Source organism: Myotis daubentonii, chromosome 6, assembly GCF_963259705.1.
Source record: "Myotis daubentonii chromosome 6, mMyoDau2.1, whole genome shotgun sequence".
NCBI classification, from domain to species: Eukaryota; Metazoa; Chordata; class Mammalia; order Chiroptera; family Vespertilionidae; genus Myotis; species Myotis daubentonii.
Window position 1 is genome coordinate 24,597,219 of NC_081845.1, and position 24,956 is coordinate 24,622,174.

At 40.6% G+C, this 24,956-nt stretch overlaps 2 protein-coding genes across 12 annotated transcripts in view; both read right to left on the reverse strand.

The window, feature by feature from the left end:
- Positions 1–769: 769 nt before the first annotated feature.
- Positions 770–24,828, reverse strand: MTFR2 (mitochondrial fission regulator 2). 3 transcript variants are annotated; one of them, XM_059700421.1, is made up of 8 exons: positions 24,738–24,828; positions 13,345–13,460; positions 10,189–10,293; positions 9,637–9,749; positions 8,470–8,702; positions 6,288–6,648; positions 3,377–3,566; positions 770–1,621 (listed from the first exon to the last, which is right to left on the reverse strand). In XM_059700421.1, the coding sequence occupies exons 2-8, from the start codon at positions 13,405–13,407 to the stop codon at positions 1,586–1,588; spliced, it is 1,101 nt and encodes a 366-aa protein (XP_059556404.1). In that variant the 5' UTR covers positions 13,408–13,460; positions 24,738–24,828; the 3' UTR covers positions 770–1,585. The 3 variants fall into 3 exon arrangements, with proteins under 3 accessions (XP_059556404.1, XP_059556405.1, XP_059556403.1); XM_059700422.1 differs by lacking the exon at positions 24,738–24,828 and adding an exon at positions 14,245–14,269; XM_059700420.1 differs by lacking the exon at positions 24,738–24,828 and adding an exon at positions 14,035–14,235.
- The window catches only part of BCLAF1 (BCL2 associated transcription factor 1), a 28,624-nt gene continuing 25,697 nt past the window's right edge, over positions 22,030–24,956 (reverse strand). For 8 of the 9 annotated variants that reach the window (XM_059700419.1, XM_059700417.1, XM_059700413.1 and 5 more), the window contains one exon: positions 22,030–24,828. In XM_059700419.1, coding sequence (XP_059556402.1) covers positions 24,823–24,828 — 6 coding nt within the window. In that variant the 3' untranslated portion in view covers positions 22,030–24,822. The remainder of the gene's footprint in view (positions 24,829–24,956) is intronic. The other variant, XR_009453408.1, reaches the window with a different exon arrangement.

The following is a 24,956-nucleotide window of genomic DNA, read 5'->3' on the forward strand; positions in this document are numbered from 1 at the left end:
AAAAAAAATCAACTTGAGCACCCTGGTCAGTGTGGCTCAATTGGTTGGAGCATCATCATCCTGTACACCTAAGGGTTGTGGGTTCAACTCCTGGTCAGAACACACATCTAGGATGCAGGTTTAAACCCCGGTAGGTGCGAGTATGGGAGGCAGCCAATCAATGTTTCTCTCTCTAAAGTCAATAAGCATGTTGAGTGAGGATTTAAAAAAAGAATTTTTTAAAAATCAACTTGAGCTATCTCAAGATATATACTTCTCTTAGCTGAGAGTGGTATCTTCCAAGGGTATCTGCTGGTTGTTGGGGAGAGGCTGTTCTTTATACATTTTAAAATAAGAAAACTATAAAAGTAAAAATGCAAGCTACCCTGGGAAATAAAAAGCAGTTATTTAATTGGGGGGGGGGGGGAGAGTTCTAATTACCTACAGAACTCATTCAAAATATAAGTTCAGGATGTGAGGGCGATCTGGCTGTGACATCTGTCACCCCATTGATCGCCAGGGTTGATTCGGCTGATCTGGCTGGCTAGGCGGGTGTCCCCCTCCTCCCTCACCGATCCATGTGCGTCCCTCCCGAAGCTGCGCGCTCGGTCGAAGAGGACGACCTTCCCCCCCCTGAGGAGAGGACCGGTCTTCGGTCAAGGGTATACGAGTAGCTGCGCCCCCCTGCTAGAACCTCCAAACAAGCTCTCAAGGTCCAAAATATAAGTTCAGATTTCCAAACGAAGTAGTAAGAAGAAAAAACTGAATTTGAAATGCTACAATACACAACCATGTTACAAACATACATTTATTTTATTTACAAAGGAACAGAGTATAACTGTAATGTGGAACAAAAGAAAAAGATAGGCATACATATTTACATAGTAAGTATAGGCAAAACTTATGACAATTCTTTAAATATTAGCATTTATCAAATCAGTTTCTAAAAAGTAATTATCACCTCAGGAAGAACTTTTAGGAGGCTAAACCTATATGATTAAAGCTATGACTATCTGAGTGACACAATTACATTCTTTAAAAACCTCCCAAGTTTCTGGTGGTCAAATAAACCAAATCACCAACAATTTTTAAAAGATTCAAAGGCTCTTAAATTAAGATGTCATAATTGCTTTAAGAAATTGTTTTTTAAAAATTCAAACATACTATCATTTGCTGAGTGATACAGTATAGACTTAGCTTGTATTAATATCTTAATCCATTAAAATGGTTTCTATTACCTTACAATGAGACCCTACTGTTCTCTAATGAGAAACATTAAGTCAGTCACTACTTTGCTCTTAGAAAAACCATTCCAAGTGTGTATTCAGCCTTTAATAACATTAACATACATGAAAAAAAAATCAATTATTATACCTATCATCAGCAACCAAATCCAGAGACGGGTATTCTTAAAAGTCAAGCCTTTTCAGACCTCTGCACTAACATATCCTGGCGCACAGACTTCCTTTAACTTCACTAACGGGAGATTAACATTTGGTGAAAGACATGCTGGCGAATCTGCGGCTCTCCTTGTAGCGCAGACACAGCTCACGCCGCCCACACCTCGGTTGTGACGCCTTTTGCATTTGTCGGTTCTTCCTTTAGGTCACTGTCCTTTTGCCTGTGAAATGTGATGTCCAAACTGAAATAAAGCAGATGTTTAACACAGAAATTATTCCAATGTTTAAAAAAAGAAAAAATGGCAATACCAGCACCAAATGCCCCCTTGACGTTTAATCATTCAACAATAAAGTTATTGAGAGTGGGCCGTGTGGCAGGCACGGCCCCTGAAACGACACAAAAAGACATGCTCTTCCTCTAAGAAGCATAGCTGACTGGAGAGAAATGCTCAGAACAGTGCACAGTCTGAGACAACTCGGTAATACCTCATCAATCCACTGTCGCTGGAAACAGGATGTTCTATTCAGGATATTCAGTTACCCAAGTGAATTTCTTAGGTAACTGAAGACTTCGAAAATCCTAGAGTTTTAATAAACCAGGTTCTAGTCACAGCTCTGACAATCAGACGTGGGGTTACGGGCAGATTACTTAAACACCAGGAGGTTCATTTTCCTCGTGTGTAAAGTAGGTAATATTAGCCTGGAGATTTTTTTTTTGTATTTTTAGGATATTCCTGTGAAGATCGAATACTATGCGTAAAAAAGTACTTTGCAAGTTCTAAATTTATATACAAATGTTAAGCATTTATTTGTAGGCACATTTGCATTATTATTATAATAGTTCTATATACTTTTTTGTCTTCTTAGAGCAGGGGTGGGCAAACTTTTTGACTCGAGGGCCACAATGGGTTCTTAAACTGGACCGGAGGGCCGGAACAAAAGCATGGATGGAGTGCTTGTGTGAACTAATATAAATTCAAAGTAAACATCATTACATAAAAGGGTACGGTCTTTTTTTTTTTAGTTTTATTCATTTCAAACGGGCCGGATCTGGCCCGCGGGCCGTAGTTTGCCCACGGCTGTCTTAGAGTGAAGGATGTAATTTTCTGAGTCAACATAATAAACATCAGATACTGTACACACACACCGCTGCTCAGACTACTCACGCTAGGACCCGGTAGGACAATCTCCCCCCACTCTGCTGTGCTCCCTGCGTTGCTATCTGCTGCTTAGTTTTTCCGTCCCCTCTGCTGATGGCTGCCACCCTGAAGCTCTCCACCCGACTTCAGACCCTGCTCCTCTTCCACAGCTTCTTGTCCCCCAGGGTTATTCCATGTACTACCTCAGCTAACCTACGAGGTGAAATAAAAACACCCTCAAAATTAGAATTAAGTCTAAATTTTAAAAGACACTTCAAGTAAGGAGCAAGCTTCAGGGTCAAGCGATGGAAATATAGTGTGGCCCTTTAAGCCACCAAGAAGCATTGTCACTAAAGAGAATAATGATCCCATTTGTCTTAAAAGCACAGTTAACATTCTATTTGCCTAAATAATCCAGAGTCTACATTTGACTGAAACAATGGAGCATTCTCACATGACCGTGGTTGGTGTGAGCCTATTGCACGGCTCTTCTGTGTCCTCCCGAAGTGTCGGCCCCAGCTCACACCGCAGACAGCAGCATCGAGCGAGCACCTGCCTGGGTGAACCAGCACAAACTTGTGCGCATATTTTCCAAATCAAATGTTTTATTTCAAAAACTTCATAGAAGGCTGGAAGCTAAAAGGAGTATGTAAAAGCTAACGAAGACAGAAACATTAGCAGCGCCAACAAATTATTGTGTCCCGAGCATGTCACACTCGTGGTCAGAAGCATTCAGCCCGCCAGCCGCGAGTGTGACATGCTGGGGTAGCCCATTCTGCACAGTTACTTTAAGAGAACTTGAAGGCGAAGACATGTCATAAATAATACACTTTAGAAAAACTGAAAAATTAACTTTACATTGTTAGAGCTCAGCCTTGAAGTTTCTGGACTAGAAAATGGAGAAGACTCCCAAGACCTATTTTCTTTCTCAAAGGAATCATCTTCTTGGAACGCAAATTTCTGCTTCAGTGCCTGGGAAATTAAAGACACTGGATCCCACTGCGAACTGTGTCTTTTCCTCTTACGAATGGGTCTGCCTCCAGGTGACCTATTTAAAAAAAATAAATTAATTAAAATTGGTGTAATTTAAGCTCCTTGTTAACAAGCACAGCAGAAATATAAGCATAATGTACTACAATCTAATAGGTCAAGAGAGTGAAATTTTTTTTTTAATTTTTTTTTTTAATAGATTTTTTATTGATTTTTTACAGAGAGGAAGGGAGAGAGATAGAGAGTTAGAAATATCGATGAGAGAGAAACATCGATCAGCTGCCTCCTGCACATCCCCTACTGGGGATGTGCCCGCAACCCAGGTACGTGCCCTTGACCGGAATCGAACCTGGGACCTTTCAGTCCACAGGCTGACGCTCTATCCACTGAGCCAAACCGGTTTTGGCGAGAGTGAAATTTTTTACCACGAATCAGAAAACCAAGTGGGGCTCTACCACAACCTTGCTATGACCTAAGACTCATCAAAAATCTCTGTGCTGAAGATCTTTATTTTAAATCACTGTTTCAGGGGGAAATTTTTAAAAAATATTTAAGAACTATTAAAAAAGAGTTCATGAAAAGAGAAGCATTCAGCTAGTCGTTCACTCCACCTTCACTTAATGCCTATTAGACCAGGCTCCTTGTGACACTTTGAGGGCAGACATTCTGGGGGCAGATGGTCAATGAACATGTAAGCAAGATGACTGGGTGCAGTAAGTGCTACGAATAAAATAAGCAGGTCAACATGACAGTGACTAGACGAAAGCACTTCAGATGAGATGACCAGGAAAAGCCTCTTTAGGGAAATGACCAGCTGTCAGCTTAAGAGTAAATATTGGTGGACTCATCGGGACGGAGCTTGGTGCGTGTGAGAAAAGGAGAAAGAAACCAGGACTAGCTGCCGTACCACAAGTACCACAGGAAGTAGGGCCTGAGGTTGGAGAGAAGCCAGAGCTGGGTCCCGGCGGGGCTTACAGGCCCCAGCAAAGTGTCTGTATTTTATTCTAAGCACATGGAAAATCACCAGGGGTTTGAAACAGGGAAAGGCATGATTGACTTCAGTTTTTAAAGGAACACTCTGGTTACTATATGGAGAAGAGTGAAGGAGGCAACAATAAAAACCAAGAGACCAGCAAGGAGGCTGCTGCAGGGCTCAAGCTGAATGAGATGGTGGCTTAGGTGGGAGTAGCAGTTGGATCATGAGGGTACAGAAATTTGAGCTATATACTGATGGAAAAGAAAATACACTGATGAAATAGAAAATTTGAGCTACATACTGATGGAATTTGAGCTATGTGGGACAGAAGGTATTAAGAACGAGGTGCCGGGGTCCAACCCCAGCGGGTCCAGGGGTCCCCAAAGGCGTGGACGGAGTCGGCGAAGAAGGAATGACACGGAGACAGCGTTCAGTTGATCAGCAACCTAGCCAGGATCTCTAGCCCGGATCTCCAGCGAGGTTCTGTAGCCATGTTCCCTCGCTAGGTTCTCCAGCCAGGTTCTGTCCAGGCTCTCCAGTCAGGTTCAGTGTCCAGGTTCCAGTCAGGTTCTCCTGCCAATCTCTGTAGTCAGGTTCAGTCCAGGATCCCTTGCCATGTTCTCCCGCTAGGCTCTGTCTCTAGGCTCCGAGGCCAGTCCCTCTCCAGGATCCTCCGGCATGCTCTCTCCAGCGAAGTTCTTCTGTCTCTAGGCTCCGTGTAGGTTCTGTCTTCTTGATTCTGTTCTAAGTTCTGAGTGTTTCTGTCTTGTTACAACTGTATTTATACCAGTTGATTCAATCCTATCAATCTCTATTACAAAGGTTAGGGCGTTTCTTATCTCCATTCCAGGGAGAAAAGATTATGTAGTTTAAGCATGATTGTTCATAGTTAAAGTGATTAATTACCCACCTGGCACTTAGTTGAGGGGTTTTATTCCCTCCCTAACTTCAGGGGAAAATCCCTACCTGGGGATTCAACCTTTCTCGGAGAGGTGACCTTGGTTAAAACACAGCGCCAAGAAGGTGAGCAAACATATTAAGAACCGTATGCCATATATGCCAGGTCCCTTGAAACAGCAAGGATGGACCGGCTCCCGGCAAAGAGGTATTAAGAAAAAGACTACAAACAGAATGATGAACTCCTACCTGGCTTGCATGCCCCGTGTAACTCGCATTTCTCCTGACCAAGAAGGAGACTGAAGGACTTCCTGGGAAAACTCAAGCCCCAGAGAAAAGACAAACAACTACTGAAGCCTGGGGTCTGGCCAACAACGTGACCAGGTCTCTCCTCACTCACTGAACTGTCAAGCCCCCGGCGGACACGCCACCTCACACAAGCACCTGCAAGCGGCTTTTCACCGTCTCACTTTTAAACATGAATTCTTACGTCCCACATCACCAGATAATTAAGGTTTCAGAACCACACCTAGAAACCAAAATCAACAACATTCTACATACCGACTTAACTAAAGACTGTGATTTAACGATGCTGGGAAGATGTAATAAGTGTATGTGTGCCTGTGTGTGAGAGGGTAGATTGTCTATGAGAATATATTCCTAATCTTTAACAGTGGGAAGAAAATATAAATAAAATATTAAGAAACAGCAAATAAAGTATGTTTTTTCAAAACTATGGAGCTAATATACTAGAAGAGTCAAAAAATTGAAATGATTCTCTGGGAGGGCCTTTTGGGGTGAAAGGAAATAAAAGAGAAGATGTGTATAGGTTTAGTTTGATAAACATAATTTTTTAAAACATTCCTGATAAAATTTTGATTCATTTCTCAAATTATGACAACATACCGTTCAATAGCACGAAGTTTAACCTTATTCATATCCTTCAGAACATCCAACATGTTTGGCACATCTTTGTTTTTCTGGTTTTTTGAATGACGATTATAATTGGTCTTACTAGCACCTGGGTGCTGTCTTTTCACTTCAGTTGCTGTATTATCTGAGCCACAAATATGAGTATATTCTGGCTGCACAAGAGAACATGGAGGCTGCAGAGAAGAAAACTGAGGGGGCAGAGGGGGTGGAGGAGGAGGAGGAGGAGCGGGAAGCACTGAACTTGAAAATGGGTCTGGTTTGACACTTAGTCGAGCAGTTCCTGAGGATGGCACTTGTCCCAAACCACTAGGCCCATCAGTCGAGTCAAAGGAGCCTAGAAAACAAAGCAGTCTGTTGAAAAATCATGCAAAATTCTCTTTCACATAACACTAATCAAAACCAAAACAGAAACAATTTCTGTAATGCTGCTAAAATAATGATGTGGCCAGAAAGGAGAAGCAATCCCATCTGCTTTGTCATTTCTGTAAGAGTCAAGCCAAATAGGAAATTTACTTTTAATCCAGTTAGGGTTCTCTGTGCTGGCCCTTAAAAGTGGGAATAGGGAGAAACACTTCAAAGAGAAAATAAAAAGTGCTTTTTCAGTAATTCACATACAATCTAAATTTCATCCTCTATTTTAAAAAGCTAAAACATGATCAAGAACTTATAGTTAGAAACACTCAAAATGGTATCTCTATGATAAACACCCAAGCATACACGTTAGGCAAGAGCTTAAGGATGAGTCGAGTACAATAGTCTTCCTTATGCATTTTCACTTTCCATGGTTTGTTCCCCAAAGTCAACCTTGGTCCAAAAACATCAATGGAAATTCCAAAAATAAACGACTCATAAGTTTTAAATTGAGTGCCCTTCTAAGTAGCACGATGAAACCTCTTATTGTCCCACTCTGGCTCACCTAGGACATGAATCGTCATCCCTTCATCCAGCATCTCCACACTCTACACACTCCCCAACCATCACTCACTCCGTAGCTGTTTGGGTTATCAGATCGGGTTATCAGATCGACTGCTGAGGTGTCACAATGCTTGTGCTCAAGTAACCCTTAGTTTACCTAATGTTGGCCCCAAAGCAAAACAGTACTGATGCTGGCAATTCGGATATGCCAGAGGGAAGCCGGGAAGTGCTTCCTGTAAGTGAAAAGGGATGTATTTATCGGAAAAAGCAGAGTATATATATAGGGTTCAGTACTAACTGTGGTTTCAAGCATCCACCGGGAGTCTTGGAACGTACCCCCCTTGGAAAAGGGGGGACTGTTTTACTAGCTCTTTCACAAGAGATTTGCTCCTAAAAGGCTGTAGCACATGATTGCTAAAAAATGTGTATTTACATCTCATTTTTATTATTACACATTATGTAATACCTATTATATATGTATATTTATAGTATAATGTATATACATTGTTATATGTAAATTATATGTGTGTGTGTATGTACACCTATATATATTACGTGTGTATGCCTATAGGTTAAAGCAAGTTTTGTCTCTAAAAATTTAGAAAAGGGTCATCTAGAGAACATTATTCTCCTAACGAGGTGAAATAGCAGCAGTAACTTCAAACTACAAATCTATGAAATCTCAAATCTTTCAAATTAATCCACTCTTCCTCTTAAATTTCCAGTGCTTTTCTGAAGATTTAGAAAAGTTTACTTAGAAAACAGTCTTTTCAATACAAAACTACTATCTTCTGCAGTATAGTTAGCTCTTCTTTAAACCAAAACTATCTCCCTCAATACAAATGTCTTTTTTTTTTAATCCTCACCTGAGGATATGTTTTCATTGATTTGAGAGAGGAAGGGGGGCAGAGAGAGAGGGAGAAGAAACATCCATCAGTTGCCTCACGGATGTGCCCCAACTAGGGATCACACCTGCAACCTACGTATGTGCCCTGACCATGAACAACCTTTTGATGTACAGGATGACACTCCAATCCACTGAGGCACCCAGCCAGGGCCAAATGTGTCTTAATTTATTCTAAATAAACATCAAACAAAACATTTTTATATAGCCAACATCTTTTTGTATTCAATGACATTCACGAGATACATAAACATCAAGCATTCTTACTCAGAACTGTACGGACTTAAATACTAGGCGAGTACCATCTACCTGAAACAAAAACCCAGTGTTACTTACCAGAATTAGTACTGTTTTTCAGCTCCTGCATTTGCACAATTGCAGCAATCTGAGAACGAAGAAAAGTGAGCTCGTCTTCAAGGGCAGCTATTTTTTTAATTGCAGCTTCATTTACAGGCTGAGAATCCTTCATTGGTTTGTTATGTCTTAGACCAGGTGACGGTGGATCCCGAACTAGTTGCAAAGGATGGAAAACCTCAGTCTCCTCTTCCTCATTTTTCCGTATACCATTTCTGGGGGTGGAAAGAAGGAAGAAATGGGGATGGAGAGAGGGAAAGGGAGTGGGAGGGAAATTTTCCAAAAGAAATAAATTATTTCAGTCCAAGAGGAATACAGACACCAAGGCAAAATCAGAGTAGCTCTCTTTATCCCATGACTTATCTCTAGACTCACTGGGGACAAACACAACATCTTATGTAACTGTGTATTCTCAGTATGTAAAACAGAAATTAACCTTTAATAGGTGACCAATAAGTGGTCAGTGAACGAAGGAACAAGCCCTGCTTTTAGACTGTAAAACAAAAATAATTATCCTGTGTTCTGCCTTTTCACTTTAAACACATGACAAGTTGTTTTATTTAGAAATTCTGTGTTCTGAATACACAGTACTGAAAGGCCTTATACTCAGTACAATGTTAAGAATAAATTTACGGTATTCTAATTTCTTGAAAATTGATAACCCAGTTTGACATGTAAAAAATTTAGTCGTGGTATTTCAATAACTGAGCCTGGTTGTGCTTATAGCCTGCATCTGAATATACTAACACATGTTAGTATTCCCTAGGAGAAAACACACACAAATGTTGAAATAATGTTTAACATCATTGCCTGTAAGAACTAGGTTAAGTTTTGAATAAATATATGAAATAAAATAAACCTAGTTACCTAGTATAGAAAATAGCTTTCTCATAAATACGAACACAGTGACTGTGATGCTGTTTAAATATCATTCCTTCCTAGGCCTGGTGCTAGGTTTAAATGTTCAGTAAGAAAAACTGGCTAAACCTGAGGAACAAGCAGTCATCCTTATTAGGAAAATATTAGTTGGACACAACGCAGCAGAGAGACGGACAAATCAAAAAGGCCCACTGAGTCTGAACTTGAACACGTCCAAGAATTCAGATGACAGCCCATACCCCACCTTCCAAGATCAGTATATAAATTTACCGAAATCTGAGATAAATGGATTCTTCATCATTTGCCACACACAAAATATCAGCAAAAGATGGAACTACAGAGCCACAGTTACCAGAGTCTACAGAGTTCAAGAGGGGGATCAGCTAAAGGGAAAAAAGGAAAACAAAGTCAGAGCTCTGTAGGGAGTAGGGGGGAGACACATGCCATGGACATTAAATAAGTTAAAAATCCAAGCGGGAAAAGGGATATTCAGTAGAAAACCATGCACCTATTAGTAAGAAAAAATACTGAGGAAAATATTATCCCCAAGTCTATACGTGTAGCAATATCCTCTCCCCTGGTTAATGTCATCTATCATCAATCACAAACTATAAGAATAAAATACTTGGTATTGCTTTGTACCTGCCCATTTTTGAATGTAATTATTTAAAGAAATAAACACAAAAACACACGTGATGACTTGTTTCCAGGGATAAAGGTCTTTGCAGGAAATATTTCTTCTTTTGTTCTATCCTGTATCCCCTGGGTTACCTAGGATTATTTTATACATAGTGATTCAACATTGCATGCTGGCTGACATACCTCGAAATCAGGCCTGCGACAAGCTTCTAAAGGAAGAATTTTCCCAATAATACGAACAATACTCCGAGCTGATCCATAACCTTTGTTTCCCCAAATCTGCAAAAGCTATTGAAACATAAAATGTTGTTTTAAAAAGTACTCTATCTTAGGTATCTTTATACATCTAATGCAAAAGATGCAATCACGTTTATTTTTTAAAAGAAAATACAGAACGGTGTTCTCAAAGTCTTGTTTTCAAAGAATTACATTTTGCACCAAACCAGATCTCAATTCAGACATTTCAAGCAATTAAAGGTGATACCTGGCCAGTAGTGTCCATATTGAACAGTGTGGCCTTAAGGATATACTAGTAGATACCAGAGCTATTAACACTAGAATCTCTGCCAGCCTGAGCAATTGTATTTAAAGTGTCCTGCTGCCACTCATGTGTGCCCTCGCTAAGAACCACAGGCCTAGCGGCTTCACTGCAGTGAGAGTACGTACTATGCATAGTCACCCTATTCGTGATTAACTTGAACGGTTCCTTCATATCTCTGCAATTTCCATCCTGACAAACTTCTACCCTTCTAACTCATTCCTTCATTGCCATTGACCATCCTCATCATTTCTATTATTTCACCTCCTTCTTCTATTCCTGATCTAGGACCCTCATTTTTTTTTTTTAAATCCTCACCTGAGGATATGTTTACTGATTTTAGAGAGGTAGGAAGGGAGGGAGAAAAAGAAAGAGAGAGAGAGAAAGGGAAACATCATCAATAGGTTGCTCCTAGATGTGACCGGACCGGGCATGGAACTCGTAACTTTTTGGTGTACAAGATGATCTTTTTTTTTTAATTGATTGATGAGAGAGAGAGAGAGAGAGAGAGAGAGAGAGAGAGAGAGAGAGAGAGAGAGAGAGAGAAACATTGAATTGCTGTTCCACTTATTTATGCATTCTTTGGTTGATTCTTGTATGTGCCCTGACTGGGGATCAAACCTATAACCTTGGCATATCGGGACGATGCTCCAACCAACTGATCCATCTGGCCAGGGCCCCTCATTTTGACTTGACTAACTTTCATACCAAGCAGGGATTATCAAGTTATTTCAGTTGATATGCTCTCAAAAATGGTTCATCCTTTTTTAAAAAAAAAAAATATTTTATTGATTTTTCACAGAGAGGAAGGGAGAGGAATAGAGAGTTAGAAACATCGATGAGTGAGAAACATCGATCAGCTGCCTCCTGCACACTCCCTACTGGAGATGTGCCCGCAACCAAGGTACATGCCCTTGACCGGAATCGAACCTGGGACCCTTCCTTCCACAGGCTGACCCTCTATCCACTGAGCCAAACCAGTTAAGGCTGGTTCATCCTTTTGATATGTGTCCTCATATTACTAATGGATAAACTACCCCCACTACAACAATATTTACAAAGATTACTCTGCACAGGTATTCTGCAAACCCTTCATAACATGTTATGCTCTCTGTGTCGCCCCAAGTAATTGCCAATCTCTGAAATCCCCAACGCCACTACTTTCATCACCTATAAGTGGTCTCACCTCTCCTATTACTGAGAAAAATCAAGTACAATGATTTAATATAGTTCAATTTTCACTCTTCTCCATTCAAAATCTCCCCACTATCTCTCAATTTTATTCTACTCTTGACTGTCCAGCTTCTGTCCAAGGCTTATTTATTTATAGGCTCTGCCCAAGTACCTTTTTCAGGGCATTGCTCAATCACTCTCATTTGTATCTTAAATATTTTCCTGTCTATAAGGGTCTTCCCCAGTGTGTAAAAATATGATGAAGTTACTTCTAACACTGAAAAGAAAAATATTCATTCCTGCTGCCCCTTCAAGTTGATGGCCTCTCTTGATTTCTTTTCACAAACTGATACCACCTCCCTTCCTCAGTTGAATATCCAATTACGTACTATAATACAGCTGCCATTCCCTACCTACTGAAATCCCTAAAGGCACCAATAATAGAATGATAAATCTTCAACTATTACTCAGTCCTCGTTATCTTCAACATCACTATTTCTGAAATTCAGAATGCTTCAATGACATCTTCCATTACGTCATTAAAGTCCATCAGTTCAAATCTCAAAATAACATAGATAACTCCAAATCTGAATCCAGTCTTTTCTTTCCTACATTCTAGAACCATTTATCCCATTATCTGCAGGATACCTGTACTTGTCTATTCTAACAGCACATATGGCTGACTTTATCTCCCTACTCAAACTAGTTCCTCATACTGAGTTGCCTATTTATAAGGATGACACCATCATTCTTCAACTTACTTTTACTTAAAATCTTGAAATTATCCTTGACTACTCTCTTCTAATTCACACACCAAAAAGTCTATTCTATAAACCTCCCTACTATTTTGTGTCTTATATTCAGTCTTGTATTATACTTATCTGCAATGTTGGCTAGCCCTCATATTTTTAAACACCATAAATACAAAAACCATGTATTGCTATTCTGTATCACCTGCAGAACCAAGTATATTGTCTTAGGTGTAGGAGATGCTCAGTAAGTAGACAAAATTGGATTTGCTTTTCATTCTCAGACTTAAAGTCATCCTCTCTCCTTCTGACTTATTCTGAATATTTTGAGCTATAACTTGCCATTTACTTTAACAAAATGATTAGATGATTAAAAATGTAATTTGCCTATGCAATAAAAGGAATTCCATGAAGGTCATGCCAATATTTTGTTTGCATATTTTTTTATATTTTATTGATTTTTTTCAGAGAGGAAGGGAGAAGGATAGAGAGTTAGAAACATCAATGAGAGCGAAACATCGATCAGCCACCTCCTGCACACTCCCCACTGGGGATGTGCCCACAACCACGGTCCATGCCCTTGACCAGAATCGAACCTGGGACTCTTCAGTCCACAGGCCATCGCTCTAGCCACTGAGCCAAACCGTTCAGGGCTGTTTGCATCTTTTGTTGGCATTTGACCCATCAGGTAAACAGGTTCCTAATAATCTTATCCCTTTTTAAAATCAAACGATCAAAGGTAAACTATTGCAAACTCATCGTAGTCACACCTACAGAGAAATAACAATTTCGCCTTAAATGCTTACATATAAATCATTTTCAAAATGAGACCCAAGAACAACTACAACAGGTTCATTCAAATCCATTAAAAACATTTACCTGGTCCATGGGAACACCGAAATATTCCAGTATCTCTCTTAAGGTATTCAATATGAAAGACATTGATGAAGCAAACACAGGAGAAATTCAAGGAAACATAATCAGTTTCTTGATGCCTTCAGAAAAAAAAATTAGAGACTGTTACTCTTGATAAATAAATAGCTGCCGTATAAATTGTATGAAATAAACTACAAGTCCTATCGTTACACATTACACCATCAACTAATCTCTTCGGGCCAGCATTATTTTGAAGGACGTCAAAGAGAGAGGGCATGGGGGTTGGGGAAGGCTTGGTACAGGAAGCTTCCATGTATCCGTTAAATTGCATTACAAGCTCACAGGCTGTTTAAGCCTCATAAATGTCCATCAACAAGAGACCGGACACTTAGCAGAGAAGCCCTCGAGTTGGCCGGGGCAGAGCAGCTCCCGCTGACCTGACAGCTGCGGACGGATTCGGGAGAGGGATGTGGTCCGCCCACCCTGGCAAGCCGGCAGGGGGCCGACACAAGGTGCAGCACCCCCCAGCCCTCCTCGTTCACTTTAAAAAAAAGGAACGTGAACCCCAAATCGGTGACTTCACTTAGTCACCCAACGAGTACCTAACGGGCCGAGACTTGCACCCGGCTGCTCCCGCGCTCTGGCCGCACGAGTCCTTGGGGGCTCTCCTACCAGCGGAGTCGCCTCGCTCACCTTCCTCCCAAGCCGAGCCCCCGGCCCACTCGGGACGCCGAGCCGCGGTCGTTAGGCAGCTCAGACTCGGAATCCTCCGTTGCCTAAGCCCCACGGGCCTTCAGACCCGTGTCCGGCCGTGCGCTCGGCCTGCGGGCCCCCGGCGGTAATAACGCCCCCAGCGACCAGGGTCTGGATCGCGGAGCACCCCCTCTGCCTGGGTTACTCCACCTGCTCCCCGGTCCCCCTACTTCCGCGTCCCTGGACGAAAATCAAACTCCGCGGGCCGTGACTTGCGCCCGATGTGATTGGACAAGGCTGAAGATTGCTGCTTGTGATTGGTGGTACGATAGCCAATCAGATTACTGTTACTTGGACAGACTACTGGGATTTTTCTTTTTTAAGAGGGCGGGCTTTCCGCGGGACAACCAATGGAAACCATAGGCAGCTGGTGGGCGGGGCAGGCTGCAAAGGGCCGCTCGGGGCGCGGTTTTGGTTCCGGTGCTGTCCAAAACGAGTGTCCACAGCCGGGCGCTGTGGAATCATTATGGGCCCTTGAGCCAGGCCCGCGACCCGGAGTTCCTGTTCCACACAGATCTGCGCAGAGAAGTCTTCGTCGCCCCTACCCCCAGACCGGAAACGGGGCCACTCTCCAAAGTCACTGGCCTTTTGCTGTTCGATCATTTATTCGTTCAGAGAGTGAACATATGCTTATGGGACTAGCCCGAGCTCAGCACTGTCCTCGAGGGATCTGCAGCTTTACAGTACCTAGAATGTTCTTTCAGGAAACGCTCCTGGTATCCAGGCTGCCAAATACGGGCTGGACACTGACCTGGCCTCGCCATGGATGGCAAAGTGACCCCTAAGTCATAACAGGTGATATTCCAATTTTCAATTCTGATCTGAGGTTACTGGCTTCATAAGAGACACCAGCTTTCTCTTCTCGTACTTTAGCGAGGGATGAATTATTATATGACAACCTAAGATCAACTGTTCAGGGGGAATTGCAATGATGGGCAAGACAGGTAAGGTCCTTGTCCTCCTGGAGCTCACCTTCTAGTGGAGACCGGACAGAGGCTTTCTCTGAGCACCATATCTCTCCACTCTCCTTCCTACTTTTTTTTTTTAAGCACCTGTCACCGTGTATAGTACACGGTGGGGCAAAAGTAGGTAGTTGTACCTGAAACTGTTTATTCTTGTACTAGAGGCTCGGTGCACAAAAATTTGTGCACTTGTGGGGGAGGGGGATCCCTCAGCCCGGCCTGCGCCCTCTCGCAGTCTGGGACCCCTCGGGAGATAACGACCTGCTGGCTTAGGCCTGCTCCCAGGTGGCAGAGGGCAGGCCCAATGCCTAGGTGCAGCCCCTGGTTGGGCTCAGAGCAGGGCCGATTGGGGAGTTGGGGCGCCGCCCCCTGTCATGCACAGAGCAGGGTCGATGGGGAGGTTGCAGCGCCACCCCCGTCACACACAGAGCAGGGCCAATCAGGGGGTTGGGGCACTGCCCCCTGTCACGCACAGAGCAGGGCCCATCATGGGGGTTGGGGCTCTGTACCCTGTCATGCACAGAGCAGGGCCAATCAGGGGGTTGAGGAGCTCCCCCTGTCACGCACAGAGCAGGGCCCATCAGGAGGTTGAGGAGCTCCCCCCTGTCACTCACAGAGTAGGGCCAATAGGGGAGTTGGGGCACAGTCCCCTGTCACACACAGAGCAGGGCGGATCAGGGGGTTGGGGCACCGCCCTCTATCACCCACAGAGCAGGGCCAATCAGGGGGTTGGGGCGCCACCACTGTCACACTCAGGGCAGGGCTGATGGGGAGGTTATGGCTCTACCCCGTCACACACAGAGCAGGGCCCATGGCGGGGGGGGGGGGGGGGGGTGCTGCCCTCTGTCACACACAGAGCAGGGCCGATCAGGGGATTTGGGTGCTGCCCCCTGTCACGCTGATCCCAGTGCCAGGAGGCCTAGCGGCTCCGCTGATCCCGGTGCTGGGAGGCATATTACCCTTTTACTATATAGAATAGAGGCCTGGTGCACGGGTGGGAGCCGGCTGGTTTTCCCTGAAGGGTGTCCTGGATCAGGGTGGGGGTCCCCACTGGGGTGCCTGGCCAGCCTGGGTGAGGGGATGATGGCTTTTTGCAGCTGGTCACAAACCCTTCAGGGTGGGGGTCCCCACTGGGTTGCCTGGCCAGTCTGGGTGAGGGGCTGAGGGCTGTTTTCAGGCTGGGGGTGACTGAAGCTCCCAACCAATCCTTTTATCCTTTTTTTTTTTTTTTTTTTTATTCTGGGCCAGCTTTAGCTTGAGGCTTGGCTCCAGCTCTTAGGCCTCCAGCTGAAAGTAGGTTTCTGGCCTTTGCTTACAATGTTGCGATCCTGCTGGCCGAAGTCCCTCAGTATTTGTTACATAGTTTCTTAAACTGCCCGCTCAGAGGCCTGCAGTCGCAGGCGGGGAACGTTGGTTTCCTCCGTCACTGAGGCAAGCAAGCCTCATGTTAGTTTCAAGCTGCCTGGCTGCCGGCCGCCATCTTGTCTGTCAGTTAATTTGCATATCTCGCTGATTAGCCAATTGGAAGGGTAGCAGTCGTACGCTAATTACCATGTTTCTCTTTTATTAGTGTAGATCATTTTCCATCCAAACCACTGTAAACCTGCTTTTTGCCCAGCCCTGTATTTATGCTCCCCCTGCAGCCAAACTAAACTCTGAACTCCAGAACAGAAGCTTTGTTTTGACCCCTGCTGTACCTTCAGTGCTTTAGAAGCCTGGTACTGTATCTATACTAATAAAAGGGTAGCATGCTAATTAGACTGGATAGACCGGACATCTGGACATGCTTCCAGACAAAGCCACGGTGGCAGGGGCCAAGGCAGAGGCGGTTAGGGGCGATCAGGCAGGCAGGCAGATGAACCGTTAGGAACCAGAGGTGCCAGATTGGAGAGGGTGCAGACCAGGCTGAGGGACACCCACACCCCCGCACGATTTTCGTGCACCGGGCCTCTAGTATATAATAAGCATTTAATCAATTTGTTGAATAAAATAATTGGATATGGAATGAGAGAAAACAATCACCAAGTATTGTTTGCAATTAAGCAACTGGCAGAACACTAGTGATTGTAAATGACAGGCCCAGATCTCCGCAGAAAAAAATTTGTCTGTATTAAGATGAAAGTAGGGGCAGAAGAGTGTCGAGCAATAATATATAAGGCAAATGGATAAGCAATCCTACATGAAATCAGTAAATTACAATATTCTCAATATTCCTTGCCCTTCTCTTTTGCCCTCAGAAGTAATGATCTTAACACCTTATCGCATTCCAGTGTGATATCAAACAGCACATAATAGTGGCCAGAACAAACGCATCCCTTGAAAACATAACAGGAACCAGCACTAACGCCTCCTTCAGGCTGCACTATTAATAGAACTCAACATTCAGCTCTGAATTAGATACAAAGGTGGGCCCATGTCAAATGCTACAGCCCCCATGAACGCTTTGCTGATTTCCCCTTTAAATTAATATTTCAGACCCTTTCTCCATTTTGTTTACTAAAGCATGCATTCATACATCTACATCTTGATAATCTTGAGATTTGACATTTTTTCGATTGTTCATTTTTATGTGAAATTATTTTTCTCAACTTTGAGAATGCAGGATTCAGAAAAGCTTCTGACTTTAATGGAGCTACCTTTTTTACTGATTTTGACTAATGTTCAGAAATATGGTGGCTTGCTTTCTAAGACTTTCCTGGCTCAAGTGTAATTCCCCTGAAGTTTAATCTAGTCCTCTTTGTCTATTGTCTCTCTCCTGCTTACTTTTATTCCATTTTTAGTACTTTCTTCTCAGTATGAGTCTGGTCCCTACACAAGGCAGTTTTGTCTTGGCAAGTCTGTTTTGAGATTTCACTGGGTTACAGTACTCCCATCTCTCCATTCTTTACTGTGGGTACCTTGCACTATTAGAGAGGGGGGAAAAACTCATTTCAGCTGGCTGATGTGGGATTCCCCATTTCTCATCTATCAGACACTATCCCAATTCCTCTACTGGCATAGAAATCAATACCAGGCAGGTTGATGATTTGCCCCCATTTGCTATTTGGGGGTTCATGAGCAAAGCTTCTCACCTAGTTTAATTGCAAATGCCATCCATAGTTATCCAGTTTTGGTAAGTAGGTGTGTTTTTTCGGAACTAATATATGTTCTGAATTCCCAAGACCAAGAATTAATTAACCTATGCATCCATTGCCAGGTGTACCTTTTCAGTGAATTAATGGAGGCCGAGGGTTGGATAGGACCAAGACTAGAAAGATGTGTATACAGTCTTGCAAACTGCCCAGAACTCCATTAGCCTTGTGACCTACACCTAACTTTTAGATAAATTCAAATTACTGTAATTATCCTATCTAATAAAGAGGGAATATGCTAATTGACCACCACACCCTCACAAGATGGCAGCACCCACAGCCACAAGATGGCGGTGCCCAGTTCCCTCAGCCCCACCTCATCCAGCCTCAGTCCCCCAGTCCACTCAGTCCCACCTCACCCAGTCCCCAGTATCCAGCCTTATCCAGCCAGAGTCCCCTAATCCCCTCAGCCCCGCAGGGGAGGGCAGTTGGGAACAATCATGGCAGGGGAGCAGTTAGGCATAAATCAGGCCAGCAGGGGAGTGGTTAGGGGGCTATCAGGCTGGCAGGCAGAGTGGTTAGGGGCAATCAGGCAGGCAAGTGGTTAGGAGCCAGCAGTCCTGGATTGAGAGGGATCTCAGACTGGAGAGGGTGCAGGCTGGACTGAGGGACACCCCCTCCCATGCACGAATTTCGTGCACTGGGCCTCTCGTCTTAAATAATGGGGCAGAATACAACATACTACCAAAGTATGCAATAGCCTCTCCAACCTGAACCATAAGTCCCATGAAAGGGTGATCTCCGTATTGGGATGTACATGCCTATAAAATTAAGTTTTATAACTTCAAAAAGAAAAATATTTAGGGCCTTTTTCCTTGTTGTGTCTATGCTTGAAGCCTCTCAGAGTAGTAGTGACACAGTAAATATAAACAGACCAGTACTATTTAAGATTACACACCTCTTAAAGGGTCATTAAAACTTCGTATTTATTCAAAAATTTTAGAAACTAAGACCAAGATTTTCCTTGATATTAAAATCATGTTTCAAATTAAAATCTCCTAAAAATTTCCTTTTTTGCATTGACAATAAATGATCAATGAAAAACAGAGCAGAGGCCTATTACTTATATCTAAATTGCTATTACCTTATAATGATGTAATATGAAAATTACAAAATCTAAGTTAAATGTTTATAGTATAAAAGCAGATTTGAAACTTTTAAGTAATTTATATAAAAGCAAGCCTAGATTATGCTTAGTGTTTGAATCTAAAGGTCTTATGTTTTAACTACTATTTTTCAACAAAAAATTATACTATAGCTAGACCTCTCGAAAAGCAAAAATGGTTAACTGATGTTTGATTTTTCTGATCCCATTTTTTTAGATTTGTGACTTGATAAGATTCTGTAATTTTCTTTTTTTTAATTAATTTTTTGTTTTATTTTTTTAGTTTTATTGCTTAAAGTATTACAAAGGGTATTACATGTCTCCTTTTATAATCTGTTTTCTGGTACATTCATATGCTCACAAGTAGGAATGCTTTGACTCTTATCACTTAAAACCTAGAACACAGGGAAAATAGTTAAAGGGATGTTCTGCCAGTCTTCTGGATCATCCAAAGAGTACATCAGTACTCCCAATGTTTCCATTTAATCCTTTTCATTTTTAGCAATAACTTTTAACAAGAAAAAAATCGACATAAAAATGCCAAATAACATATTTTAACTGCCTTACAGCTAACAGCAAATTGTCATCCTAGAACTGGTATATAAGGATGGAACCTGCAACCTGTATACCAGCTGGAGCAGGGATGAGTATCTTTTAAGACAGTATCATGGAGGGTGGAAGGGAGGAAGCACTTTAATTTTAGAAGTTGAATATCATCATCAAATATATGCATAAAAATAATTGTATACTGACATTACAGATAAATTACTTTATTATAACTATCTTTAGAGATTAAGACCAAGAATAGCATACATTTGTGATGCTACTCAACTTCTTTCAAAAAAGTTCAAAGAGTATTTAACATTCCCCTCATGGCAGTCCTAGAAGTACCCTGGAAGCTTAATGTTTAGTTTTCCCTTTCTAGTACAAATAAGACATAAAAATTATGGCCTTTCATAGTTTAGAACTAGATAATAGCAAGTAAACGACTATCCTGGTACATGAGAATATTCTTTACTTTTCTGTGGTCCATGAAATTTGCAACCACTATGATAGCACCAAGTTACTGCCAAATAGTTCATGCTGTGGATATAAAAATATAAATCCTTTCAATTTAGCTAACTGTCCAGTGTATTTACTATTGTCTGCTTTTATTAAAGGGAGGGCTCATTATTATTGAATCAGGAAGTTGGGCAAAGCCAAGAGATTAAGAAAAATTTGATTCCAATTCTTACGGGAATAGCATTAAAACCCACTTGCCCAATCCTTTTCTACTTACAATAATCAAAATTATCTCCTGCATTTTAAGAGTGCTACAAATCAGTTCACTGTTGTAAAACACCTAAAATATCTGCAGGAAAAATGTTCTCATGTACAGATCATTATAATTGAGACATTTGAGGTTATTTTCCTAGTAGTGGTGGTGAAATGCCATCCTAATGCCCATTTTCTTTAAACACTGGGATCCATTTTTACAGGCTAAAGAATAATGAGGTAACAATATAGAGAACAAAATTAAATATACAACTTTGGCTTCATCCTCATAACTGATGCACACTAATCATCAGTAATCATTACTAATCATTTCTGGAAAACCAGGACCCAGCTCATAAATCAAGTCTCCAAGGCTCCAGTCAGACAATGGAACACAACTAATTTCAACGTATTTCTGGATTCCAAGAAACTGAGTAATAACAAACCTTGTTCACTTAAAACTTCATCAATGTTAAGACTCCTAATTTTTAATCTCTACTCCAATAAATTTAGACTCTTGACATTCAGATTTAAAAATAAAAGTTTTAACTATTTGAAAAACCTAAATAAATAGAACAGATAATACTCTAAAATTTTGTTAAGGGATATATCAGTGTCTACTACTGAAGAGACTATACAATCCCATGACAATGAAGTTTACTTCTTCATTTGCCTTCCCTATCTAGTGTCTTCATGAATTAAGCCTGTACTTCTCTTTATGAATATAAAAGGAATATATTTTGTATGGGAACAAAAAGTATATCAAAATCTAGTTGAAGCCCAAAAAGAAAAAAGCAATTATATAAACTCTTTAAAAAAATAAAGTTAAATAGTATGTCCCTAATAAATAAGACAGCATACTTTTATATAGAGAACTGGTATTTAAAATTACCTAGTGATATTAAACATACTTACAAGAGTTACTTCCCTAACAAAGTTTTAAAAGGATAATCTGCCATTTGTATTAAACAAAATCTATTTGTCTCAGTATACACATTTCTGTGAAAATGCGTTTAAAGTTGACAGAATGGCCCATTTTTAAAATTTCAAATAAATTGTAAAAGGGGCACTGTAAGAATTATATCAGATCTTACTCAAAGACCAACTTAAAAAACAAACTGTTTAGTTAACTGACCACTATGTTTTTAGAAAGAAAAGTAATGCTGATTCTCCATCATATTATGGCTGATGAATTCCTGTATTATTACAGGAATCGAAGGGCTAAACTGGAAATCTGAATTCCTGCATTCTCTAATAATGACCTGGAAAATTTCCCATTTTTCCAAGGGAAACAAGAAAAAACTGTATATAAGGGTTTGAGGAGTTTTATAAAGTACGCACCAACCCCCTCAAAAAGGCCACACCACACCAATAATTTTCCTAAGAGATTAATTGGTATTCTAAAATCTAGAAATTGGCCATAGAAATCAATTGCATAAAACAGACACAGATATAATCTCAAAATCAGGTAAACAAACAGCTATTACCACTTATGACATTTTTATTGGCATATGACAATTTACAAGAGTCCCTGTTGCATTACTAGTATACATCACACTGAGTAAGAATCGTTGAGCCATCTACGTTCATTCTTATTGGGTAATATTTTCATCTCAAACTATAATTCCCAACATTTGATTTTAACAGTGACAAAAGGGAACAATAGTAATTCCTTAGAGTAGGCTGTAATTGGAAAAACATATTTTGCTTTTTGTATTAAAATTCTAAGATGTTGAAAGGTATACACATCTAAAGACTGAGTCATGGCCTTCTTAAACAGCTATCTGTTCTGGAAATACCCTTTGGTTGAGTTTTATTTTCTTTCTCTGGGCAAAAGGAAATCTGTTAATGCAGATATCAAGTCATCATTTTTCTGGCACTTGCAAACATATATCCTTACCAAGAGAAACCATTTAACTTTTATAACATCAGGAAGTGTGGAATTAAATTGTGGTTTTAAAATACACACAGCCCTGGCCTATGTGGCTCTGTTGGTTGGAGTGCTGTCCGTACACAAGGTGGCAAGTTCAATTCCCTAACAGGGCACATACCCAGCAGGTTCAATTCCCTGGTCAGGGCACATGCAGAAGGCAACTAACTGATCAATGTTTCTCTCCCCCTCGGCCCCCTCCCCCCCCCCGCCCCACTCCCAACCCTTTCCTCTCTAAATCAATTTAAAATAAAGATACACAGACTACTTTTTATATGCTTGACTTTTTCTGAAAAAGAAAACATCCACAATCATCCTTCCTACTATATTCTGGTAGCATGCTCTCTCCTCAATTTTAAAATAAAGTAATAGAATCCTAAACATATCTGGGTTAAAGCAATGCACCTGTACTGCTTAAAATATAACTTAATAGGACTTAAGTACCTTTATTCCCAACTCCCTAAAATAATTTCTCAGCAAATTCCCTTTTTCCTGTTGTCTTAAGTGCAAAAGAAAAACTGCACATTTAAAATCATGCATAGAGATTTAGTATTCAACAAAATAACTGTTAAAATAAAAGCTAAATTTATTTGTATAAAATAAAATGGTTGTGAAAATTCTCCTGTGTTGGAGATCAAATCCATGTTGCTTTAGCAAGTAATTATTCTAACTGGGAGGGTATTCGTTTTGTTCTGATCAATCCAACACACATACTTGCTTTGACAGTATTCCTCTGCTGTAACAATTTCAGAAAGACAAAATTAACAGGAGAAATCACGCAATACTAAAGATCTTAGGGCCATAAAAATCACATATTGAGGTTCGGTCCCTCTCTCCCGCAACCCACCTAATAGCTCTTAGCAAATTCAAATTACCCTGGCTGCAATCAAGGTGCCAGAAGGATTGCAAATCATCAAATGAGAATGAAAGGGCCATACACTTAAGATCTTTAAAAGATTACACTAGCAGAATAAGCATCATCTCCTTTTAATGCAAACATATACAACTAATTCAATTGCTGAATTAATGAAATTTGACTACTTTTATATATGCTCATAAAGCAGACATACTTAACATTGAAATGTACTATTTCGGATTTTCATTCCTTTAAGAGCAATCAGCATAAGCATAAAGATAATTCACATTTTCAAGATTATCTACCTAAAAAATAGAACACTAGCAAAGAAAAAGGCCATTTTACAAACTGAATAGGGGGGGAAAAAGTAAAAACAAGTTAGATCAATGCTGCAACAAAACTTCCTGTCAAAACGTTTATTGTTGACATTTGAAAAACAAGTTACTTAAAATACAACTAATGTTGTACGTTGTTTGCCAATTTTTTATGGTTAGACTACAAACTAATATTTCAACTGTCCAAAAGATCAAATAAATATGTAAGATATCAAATCAGACACATCTTTATTTTGCAGGATAATCCTCTTCCATACCACATCACGATTACAGGTTTTGTTGTGTTAAAAATAAAGTGTTCGGTAGGAATGGGGTTTTTATTTGCTGTTTATTACAAACCAGTTTCCTCTCTCATAGAATAGCTGCTATCTAAGACCATGACTCATACTTTCAAATAAAAATAGAATACTGAATTTTGAATCCAAATAGTAAAGGCTCCTAAGTGTGGTTTTTATAGGCCACTGCTTGCTCTCAGTAAAAAAACAAACAAACAAAAAAAACCCCACAAAACAAACAAATACTTTGTAATCTTTTATGAGCTTGTATTTCTTAGTTCTTGGCAAAGCTGTTTTTCTTCTTAAACATTTGCTGAAGTATTAAACTAGCTTACATTTACCAAAGTAACAACTTTTTCTGGGGTACACTTCAAAAATTAGTCACCCTACAATGTAGTGTGTTTGAATTAAGGAAAATGTTAAAACAGATGTATAGAGTTAAAATAACTAAGTGTGATCTCTATAAACAACTTCTTTTCAGAAATCTGTATGTAGAGCTAACGTTTACTTCAGCATAAACATTAACGAACAGGGAGGGAAGAGAATCAGATCTTTCACAGAGCTGTACTTGACCATATCTTATAGACAAAGCAGAATTACAATGCATGTAACAAAAACAGTAAAAGTATTATTTTTAAAAGTTGATAGTTACAAATAGGGTACGTTAACAATTTTCTACTTTATTTCAGTACAATTTTCAACATACAATCTACTATTTTTTCAAGATATTTGAAGACTTAAAACAAAACTTCTATAGACTACTTGCAAACAGTAAAATTTAAGTAAAATGCTTACATTCTTATTTGAAAACAAAAATCAGGTAAAAAAAAAAAAAGTGGGTGCAAGTTCTGCTCTTTGTTGCAATCTCATGTCAGGTTTATTATTCCTAAAAAGAGAGAGAAAATAAAGATTAGCAAAGATGTAGAGTATGAAAATGATCTATAAAAGTCTTTGTTCCTAACAATTAACTGTCCCACCAAACCCAAGAAAATCTGTTAGAGTCACTAACAACTT